The sequence below is a fragment of the Cariama cristata genome, unplaced genomic scaffold, assembly GCF_000690535.1.
Source record: "Cariama cristata isolate BGI_N322 unplaced genomic scaffold, ASM69053v1 scaffold37050, whole genome shotgun sequence".
Taxonomy (NCBI): Eukaryota; Metazoa; Chordata; class Aves; order Cariamiformes; family Cariamidae; genus Cariama; species Cariama cristata.
The window spans coordinates 1-9,904 of NW_009594761.1; the positions used below are offsets into that span (position 1 = coordinate 1).

The following is a 9,904-nucleotide window of genomic DNA, read 5'->3' on the forward strand; positions in this document are numbered from 1 at the left end:
GGGCAGCCCCGGGTCCCGTTGGTCTGGAGGCACCTGCAAAGGGAGGAGGTCGGTTGCGGGGGGGGGCTCTGCGCCCCCAGGGCCGCCGCTCCCACTGCTGCTCTATACAGTGGCCCCACAACATGGGAAAGCGCTCCCTCCCGTCACGGACAAAGATTTGAGCTCTTTCCCGCCCCTTCTGCGTTCCTTGACAAAAGGAAGTTCCTGTGCTGCTGGAGACAACTCCACAGAGCTCTCCCTGCCAGTAGTTTGACCCTAATTTTGGTGTCATTGGGAGGTTACGTTTTTAAATTCTTAATTTTCACAACTGTTCTGTGACACTCATGTTTCCTCCATAAACAGAACGACGGTACAGCTAACTTCTTTCATGGCAGTAGTACAATAACAGACTGCACACCTTCTTCACCTCCGTGTACTTCTAGACAAGCGAGAAAGTGGGGGGATTCAGCGGAAAAATCCAAACTGCCCCTGGGAGTGAAGAACCGATTCCTCAAGAGGAATTAAATAAGCATCTGTGAGCTGTGCTAAGCACCTACGAGGTGAGGACAGCTGTGAACAATCATTCATAAGGACAGAAGTGGGAGTGGGATGGATATTATGGCTAAATCTCACCCTTCAAGGCCATGAGATTCACGACACTGCAATGGGATCCTGCAGGGCACAGGTAAGCAGGACAAAGACGTGGGGAACAGCACGCATAGGGCTGTCCTGCTCTGGGCACGAACAGCTCTTTCCTATAACTAATATCATGACAAAGATCTCTTTAGTACTTCTAGCTCATTACTTTAAGTGGAAGAAGTGGGAGCAAGGCAGCGCCTGGAGCTGGTTGTTCTTCTCCCCAATGGACTCTCCACACATGCCACAGTACAGCTCCATCTCCTCCACGCATTCATGGAACTTCACTACATGGTCACGCAATTCTCGCTGCTGCCCCTTTGTGCGATAGATCCTTTCACACAGGCAGTGGAGCTTCAGCAGGCCAAGCTGCACGTGAAAGGCAGAAACATAAGAAAAGCGAACAACAAGGTGAAGACAGACCAGTAACACAAGGAGTGGAAACCACTACAGCCCCATCAGCCAGCCAGAGAAACATCAGCACAGAAAGCTGCCCCAGGGATAGGACCAGTCATAAGGACAGTTGGTCTCTCAGCACTTCCTGCCATTAAACTCTACTTCTCTGCCTGGCAGAAGGGGGCACCAGGTTTGAGGCACTCTGCAGCTCTTTCATCAGGATGGTTTTCCTGAGCTATCCATGACATAAGACTGTATTTCACTTCCCTTTGCCTCCAGCCAGCACACAGTTCAGCTGCTGCTCAGGGCGATAATATTTTCCAAGAAGAGACTTCTAATCCTCTAGCTCCCTGCTTATTTCGTACCCCATTATTACTGCTTCCCATTCCCCTTTGTTTATCCCACCGTGACTCCTCCCTCACTTTTCAGGTTTGCACACTGATGATCACCTGTGCAACTGCCCACAACTACAGACTTCACAACAAAGCAAGTCCCAAGCATTGACTGGTTAATACAGACATGTTAATAAGCAATAACAGCTCTGCACACTTCAACGCTTGGCTTCTTCAGTTGCCTGACGGAAGACTACGGACAGTGCTGAAGAGAAGCTGTAGGATCCTACCTTGTTCCCTAGTCCCTCTGCCAGCTCCTGTGCCTTTTCAATGCTTTCCAGAGCCTGTGAATGGAGAGCATGCATGATCAGTTTTCAGTTCAGTATCTCAAAACCAGACTCATATGAATGCACTAAGGGAATTATTAAAAGAAAGAGGTAAAGAGGTACAGAGTAGAATTTGGATAAACAACCATCACTGCAACTCAGGAGATGCAAGATAGCTGTCTGGCAGATTTCCCTCCCCTCCCAAAAGTCTGTCTGTAAGAAAAGCCTGGTTTCTGAAAGACCACAAATAATCCAAGAGCTACATTTCTGTTCCAGCCACACAGTGCAAAGTAGGGGTACGATGTTGGTGGAGGCTGGCGTTGCCAAGCAGAGAAAATACAGACTTATTTAAACTCAAGCTGGGGTTGGGATGAAGCACAAGCAAAACAAGCCTTTTCCCCATCCTACCCTACAGGCTCGATAATCGTCGGGCAACTCCAGTTTCAGTTGTACAAGAGGGGAGGAAAGGGATCAGCACCACCAACACACCACGCTCTTCCATTTTTTCCCTGCTGTTCATATACCCACTTCGTCCTACTTACATGGTGTGATGTAGGAGTGTACTGCTACCCATCTTTTTCAATCTGAAGGAAAGTACTGAGCATAGCAGCTGTTAACACCGAATGAGTTCCTACTTTCCCCTAGATGCTAGTGTTCCTCGCTGTTCTGATCATCAGTTTCTGTTTTCCAGAACTCCTGAGATCTGCTTCAGATTTGTCCCAGGGGAGGAAGAGGTGTCGCTTGTGATGCAGCAGTTTTCAGAAGGAACATTATAAAATTTCTAGCCAATAATTTGGCATTACTGCTATTCTAGGAGAGGAGGACCAGATGAGATAAAAGAATGCACTTTGAATGCAGAGGAGATAGCAGTAGACCTGCGGTGGCAGCAACTGCCTAGGATAAGGACGTTCTAGAAGAGGGCAAGCAGGAACTGAAGGCTAGCAGATGGAACATAACTGAGAGCTGTGGCTGGGAAGAGTGACTGTGTACTGAAAAACCCTGAAATTAATGACTGGAGCTAAGAATGGAAGTGAAGCGTGTGGGGTGCAGGAAGAGATGCTGAGAAGTCCCGGGGACAGTTTGTCTTGGACGGCAGTATGAGACTGCACAAAGAGTTTGGGCAAGCAGGCTGTGACAGCAGCCTGGGAGGATCTGCAATAGTATTGACTGCATGCAAGTGAAAGGAAACGGATCAACTGGCCGAGGAGACCGGGAAGATGGAGGAAGTTAGGACAAGAATAGGGAATCTGCAAGTGGAAAGTTAGCAAACTGCTTTATTAGGTAACTGATACTGGGATGAGTAGCATGAGAAATGGCAACTGGGACTGGCAAGTTGAGGAACAGGCTTGGGTGAGTATTCAGGGCTGTGACATTTGAGGTCACATTTGGGGCAATGGGGATAAGGTCCCTGACCCACCAGGGCAGACTTCCCTCTAATGCCTGGAACAGAACACAAGATTCATCTATTCACTCTCTTCTTTTGTGGGCTTTGGTGAGATCAGGACTCTCTGCAAAGCCCTCACCAGGCTGTCACAAGTGAGAACGCTTATGCTATCAGAGGGTGGCAATGGCTGGAGGTGGGATCAGTGGATGTAGGGGTTTGAGGAGTGCTCTGAATATTCTCTGATGTCGAGGCCTACCTGCTGTGTCCTGTCCCATTCTTTTGAATATGAGATATGAGGCTGGGAAGGGATTACACTAAGCAAAGTTTTTAGGTCTGCAGTTTCTTCTTCCATTGCAAATGTGGTGGATTGCAAGGTGTATCTCACCCAACTGATTCCCTGCTGTAGGCAACTCAGATGCTGACAGCACCCTGAACTTGTCTTTTCTGACAGACACATACCTGATTTCCTAATATCTGGGGTGCTTCGTTTGAGCTAAAATTCTTTGTGTCTCATGAGAGTGAAAGAGTGAATCTTCATCATATCTACATGCAAACCAGCATCCTGACGTGGCACTCATCGTGCAGCCATTCCAGGTTGTTCAGCACTAGTTCAAGGCTAACTTTTGAGCATCTCCTTCTCCAGCCCAATAACATTCCTGCAGTGCTATCTGCTGCATCTACTCTAATCTGGATTTTAACACACATACACCGCCTAAGCATTTTCAAAATAAGTAATGGTACCCCCTTGTACTATATTGACCATTTGTCTATTCCCAAATGATTTTCTGCTGTCATTTCTCTGTTTCACATCACAGTTTATATACCTTCAAAGTTTCTCTAGGAATTTGATGCCACGTTTGTCTGCAAAGCACATGGTGGAGCTGTAGAGCTGTCTACACATCATCACTATCACAACCATGAGCTTAGTCACACAGCTAAAAAGTCGGCACTGGAATCTATTTCAGAGCATAAGCATAAGCTGATTGCCTACAATGGCAGGAGTAGGCTTCCTTCCCTCAGTGCTGGTTTCTCAGTGTAGTGCTTAAAGTCATCAGGAGTGACTAATGAGACAATTCTGTAAGTTAGCAGTCTGACTCAGAATGGATGTTCATACCATTAGTAACAAATTCCTGGCTGAGAGGGACCATTTGGAGAAATGTAACTGTACAACCATCAGACCCTGTTGGTAGAACCAGGGGGTACAGCCCTCTACCGCACTTTGATGGGCATACGGTTCAGAAAAAGAATGTATGCTCTAATCTTGTCTAACAAACTTCTGTAGAAACAAGTTTGTAACTGACCTTGTCCAGCTCCTTCTGCATCATCCAGCACTTAGTCACTCCTAGCAGCACCTGGATCAGACCCAGGCGGTTTCCAATCTCTGTCATGATGCTCATGGAGGAATCGTACCGAGGAAAGGCTGTCTGCAGAAGCAGGGAGGAAAACACATGTTTGGCTATCGCCTGCTTTTCATACCCTCTTGCTATCCCCTCTGTCGTTCCTGGCAGGAAAGAGCCGTACCTGCACATCCCTGCGACTGCGATGGATATCTGCAAAGCACAGCAGACACAGTGCTTGCAGAGGCCGGTCACCATGCTGCAGGGCAATCTTCATGGACTCCTGAAAGAAATTGTCTTTGGTCAGTAAAAGAGCTTGCTCCTGCTTCGAAACAGCAGGGCTGGGACTGTGCACTCCAGCCACTGAAAGGTCACCTCCAAAGAAATGGCACAATCTTTTTAAGGCAAGTAAAGTCTTGATCACATGTTCCCAGCCAAGGGCCATTCATAGACCCAAACTTTTGAGGCCCTTTGGGCTACAGAAACCACAGCTCTAAGACAGGGAGGCAGCAGGAACATCTGGAGTCAAGCGTGAATGCCATGGTATCTCTCTTCCTCCCAGTCCTGTAGGCAAGACCCCCTTGCAGAGCCCGCCGACAGCTCTGCATCTGCCTGCACCCTATACCTCACAGCAGTCCATAGCATCTGCCAAGCGCCCCAGCTTCCGATAGGCCACTGCCATGTGATACTGGCTCATTGCACGGTACTTCAAGCTCCAGCCCTTTCCATAATCATTCACCAGCTCAGCTGCTTTACATGGGAAGAACAAGGCTTTCTCATAGTCCTGTAAGGCAGACAAGCAGAGAGACAGCAGTTACAGCAAACAAAAAAAAAAAAACCAAAACAAAACCCCACACCAAAAAAACCACACAACCTTTTTTTATTTACTAACACTGCAACAGCTAGCAGATTTCGGTACACCTTTCAACTCCTGCTGCTCCTCTTCAACGTGCCATGTTTCACTAGATGTTTTCACTGGATAGCAAACTGTGGAAGGCGGAATTGCCATATGCTGAATTGATATTACTCTCTGGGTTCAGGACACTGGGGCAATGACACAGCAAATGACTTTTATATAGTATGCCATCAGCTTTACTCTGCAGGAACCATTTACCCTCCTCTGTAACCAAAGGCTGAAAACTTTCTCTGCTCTTACATCATCTCTGCTTTCAACATCTATGTGGAGCCCCTGTGTTCTCCGTATGGTGAGTCAGGATCTCCAAGAGGCTGGTTATCCATCATTGCAGAAAACAGGAACAAAGAATCATGGCCTCACCAAATCCACAGTAAGTAATAATATAACACATTTTCATTTTTAAGCATCTTTCTGCATTAAAAGCATTTTAGAAAGAAATCTTATTTTACAATAATTATGTAAAACTATTATCTAAATATCTAAACCCATTCTCAAGGAAGTTACATGAGACTGCAGAGATGAAAAAGTCCTCACATTTTTTAATTCTCCGAGATGCACAAAGGAAACCACAACTTCTAAAATTTCCTTTCTCCCTTCTTATTTCATACCTTAAAAGTATCCAGCACAATGTTCTTTTCTTTATTTTTGGTATTATGAGGGAAGTTTACTGATAGTTTTCAACACTTAATTTGGTGATTCTTCCATTAGTGACAAAAATCAAGCCTTTGTGAGGAAAACCTATTTGTTTGTAATAGAAGTTAGAACTGGCAAATCACCCCCATCCTCAGTTCCTGCCTGGTTTTGCTCATATAAATAGCTATTTGCCTGCGATAGTGGTAGAAATAGAGAATCCATGAGTTCTGGCTGCCAGCCCTGTGTGCAGACAGTACCTCCACTGACATGATCTTCTTTGAAGATAAGTTTGATCTTTTCAACACAGAGGAATATTCACAGCTGCTTCTACTGTGCTACATAAACATTACACTAATCCTCCCATCCCGACTGTGAGGGAGAGTACTCGATGATTTTACAAAGAAGAGATTTTAGCTTACAATGCTCTCTCAGTACTTTGCTTTCTATAGCAAAGAAATAAGCTGAAATTCACACCATTTCCAATTCTTTCCTAAATCCATGAAACAATCACCCTTCCATCCCTTAGGTTACCGCACCTTTATCTGGGCGTAGAAGTTCCCGAGGCTGCAGCAGACTCGACACTCCAACATCTTGTCATCGTTGTTGTGCGCGTAACGTAAAGCTTTCTCAAAGCACTCCAAAGCCTTCTGGAAAATGCTGAGGCCCAAGAAGGCATTGCCCATGCTGAGGCTCACCTGGCCATTGAGCTGCAGGCTCACAGTGGTACCCTGCATGTTCAGGCACGTCTTACAGTAAGAGATCGTTTTCTGGAATTCACAGAGTTTCTCATTGCTGCGAGCCAGGTTTAGGTAGCTCTCTGTAAGGTAATCCGGGTCTTCCAGCTCCCGTGCTGTGTCAATCTGTACCACTGCAAACTTTAAGTAGAAAACAGAGTGTTTATAAAAGTGTGTAGTTTTATTTAAATACAGCTCAAACACCCACAGAGCAGCACTCTGTACTGGAGAAGTGGCTTATCTCTGAGCGAGGCAGAGAAGTCCAGCAGCACAGACTGAGAAGCATCGTTTACATCGAGCAGTTGTCTGGTGGTTTAAAAGGCCTACGAGCAGTCTGAAGAAACCTCTCCCTCTCTCCACAGAGTCTCTGGGGCAAGGAAGATGAACTAGGCTGACGGTTAGTGGAAAAAAGCTGCGAAATGGCCCTAAAGAGAAGCAGGTGAAGCAAGAAACATCTGACATAATGCAGCTCAGTTTTCTTTCACTCAGTTTAATGTATTCCACTTTCTCTGGAATTCTTAAGATATTAAAATACTCTATTAATAAAAGAAAGTAAGCTAATTCTTTCATCAATTTTTTACTAACAAATTGCAGTCTTGACAGTTTTTGTTCTATAACCTTCAGGATTCATTGCATACAGTTCTCTTAAATGATTTAAAGTATCTTTCTTTTAGACTGCAGACTCTTCTGAGCAGCAACTCTTTTGTGATGAACCAAGCACACTGCTGGCTTGAATTAATACCAGTAGCAAAGGTAAATATTTAGCAATTTTCTCAGTATGCGTTTTCATTAGAGATTATCAGTTAGGTTTATGAATAACAATTCCCAAGGGCACCAATTACTTCCTTTTTGTCTACTGGCAACACATAATAATTTAAGCTACTGTAACATTTTACATTCTTCACAAAATAAAGAAAACACATCCATAAATTGCAGCTGTTTGGGTATGTTCCCGGGTTCCTTAGCACTTTACGAAAGCTGCTACGTGGACCCCGTAATGTGCATTAGCTCATGCTCCCCCACATTCCCTTACCTTTGTACAAGTTCTTCATTATTTCCTGATTGCCACAGCCTCTTTCCTTGGTGTGAAGTAATTTTTCTCTCCAAAAAGAGGTTGAGCATCATAACCCTTCTTAAATCACAGTTAATTTCATGCCTTTAATTCTCACCCCTTTTCTTCTGTTATTTCCTCTCTCAATGGTTTATTGCTAAAGTTCTCCTTCCTCTATCTTTGATCACCCGCGGTGTAAAATCTTCAGTTTGAAGCCATTTTTCCTTCCTAATACTGGGAAGAACTAAAATTCACCTACTCCAATCCCACTTTCTGTTCTCTTCTCAGCAAACAAGTTAAAGTTCCGGTATGCTGAGCCCACTCCTTTGCCCATTTCTTGTTTTCCGTGAAGCCATCAGTATTTCCTTCAGGTAGCCACATCTTGGCTTTTTTGTTTCTCTCTTCCCTAGTCAGTCTGTTGTTTCTGCCACCACCTAATTCCACATTACTTATCAGAATTGTTTTTCTTCAAATGTTTTCCAAGTCTATTAATACCCCTCTTTTCTTCTTCATCCTAACTATTTGGGTTTAAGATAGGGGGTTTACTAGTGCATGGGTTTACTAGTAAGATGTGCCCCCCCTGCCCCATTCCAAACAAAGCTACCAACAACTTTTCAGTGAGATGTGGGCACCTCCTTCACATTTTGGGCTAAATGCTGAATAACTACCAGTCTAGTAAGAGGCAACCAAAAACATCAGGACAAGAATATCAAGGCCCTTTAGCAAGACCCTATTTCAGGCTGGGATAGTTTCTTAAGACTATTACAACATCCTCATGCCTTGTCTTCCAGATTCGTGAGTCACCCTCCCAAACACTGCCGGCTGCTCTCTATATGCATCCTGTTGCTTCTTGGATCCACACATCAGCTTCTTTTTGTTCAAACACATTTATCCTCATGCTCCTGAAGTGCAACTTCAGCTTCTTTTTACCACTCTTCCATCAAGCCCCATATCCTTCTTTCTTCTATGCTATCCTGACAACCGGGAGCTCCTCTCTGACTTCAACTGTCAGACCCCTCCTGGAATGTCTCTCAACCCCCCTGCCAAAAAAAGCATCCTCTTCCCCTCTTTCTGCTCTTAATCAGCCCCCTTGCAAACAAATAATTGTAACAAAAACGAATGCAAGCTCTCTATTAGATCTCAAACAGCAGTTGAACAGCAAGATCACAGACATGTCTCCACAAGAGTGCTGCTTATTCTACAGAGTCGACTTGGAGGTCTCTTTTTACGCTGACATACGCACTGTAAATGGCTTTACGTGGAGCAAAGTCCCTGTTTTCATACCTTTTCCTGAAGCCTGATAACATGGTGCGCCTGTATGTGGGGAATAAATCAAGAAAGGTCCCCAAGATTGGGCAACCTCAGTCACCTGGGAATCCTGAAGGACCAGACCCAATGAAAAGCAGTATTCTGCGTATGTTGTGGGCTGGAGCTGCTGGGTAATACAGTGATTACGGCAGCCCACAATACGCACTCAATAGCTGGTACATTCTACTATATACAAAATAAAGCCCCCGATTTCCCATTCTGATCTCCAGCCACTCTCTGTAGTGGGTGCGACACAATGGCATGCATTCGTCTCCAGTTCGCCTTACCTTCAGCATATCTTTGTATCTGCCCATCTCTGCATGAGCAGTGATGAGGCAACCCAAAACCCGAAACCTGCCAGCAGGATCCGCAGACTTCTCCAAAACCCTCATCCAGACTCGCAGGGCCTTTTCGGTCTGATTAGACTGGTAAAGATGGAGTCCTTTCTCTATCTGTTGCTTTGTCTGGTCCTGACCCATCTCCCATGCATTCAAAAGCCTCATACACTAACCTCTAAGGACAGCAAAAAGGAAGTGCATAGAAGAGGACACAACATAAAATGCCCCAACAGAGGAGGGCGGGTTGTGCGCTCAGAAAGCTTGGAGCCATAAAAGCCCAGCCATGTCAGGGGGCTGGAGTTGTGGCAGGCAATGGCAAGAAGTGGTTGCTCAGCACTGAAGGCAGAATCCCAAATCCACTAGGCAAACATCTTGCTCGCTAGGACTGCATCAGTGCGTTTGCCTGTCCAATCCCATAAACAAAGAGGAAAAGCACAACAGGGAGAGAAAGAAAAAAAATCTCAAGCGACAGGAGTGAAACCCAATCTGAGCAGCCAGTGCTGGTCTCCCCATTGGCTAAAGCTGCGCCCGCCA

General features: G+C 45.4%; 1 protein-coding gene across 1 annotated transcript; it reads right to left on the reverse strand.

Annotated features, from left to right (window-relative positions):
- Positions 1-780: 780 nt before the first annotated feature.
- RAPSN (receptor-associated protein of the synapse) lies at positions 781-9,804 on the reverse strand. Its single transcript, XM_009699183.1, has 7 exons — positions 9,320-9,804; positions 6,476-6,814; positions 5,016-5,174; positions 4,575-4,673; positions 4,355-4,477; positions 1,634-1,687; positions 781-984 (listed from the first exon to the last, which is right to left on the reverse strand). The coding sequence occupies exons 1-7, from the start codon at positions 9,533-9,535 to the stop codon at positions 781-783; spliced, it is 1,194 nt and encodes a 397-aa protein (XP_009697485.1). The 5' UTR covers positions 9,536-9,804.
- Positions 9,805-9,904: the final 100 nt, after the last annotated feature.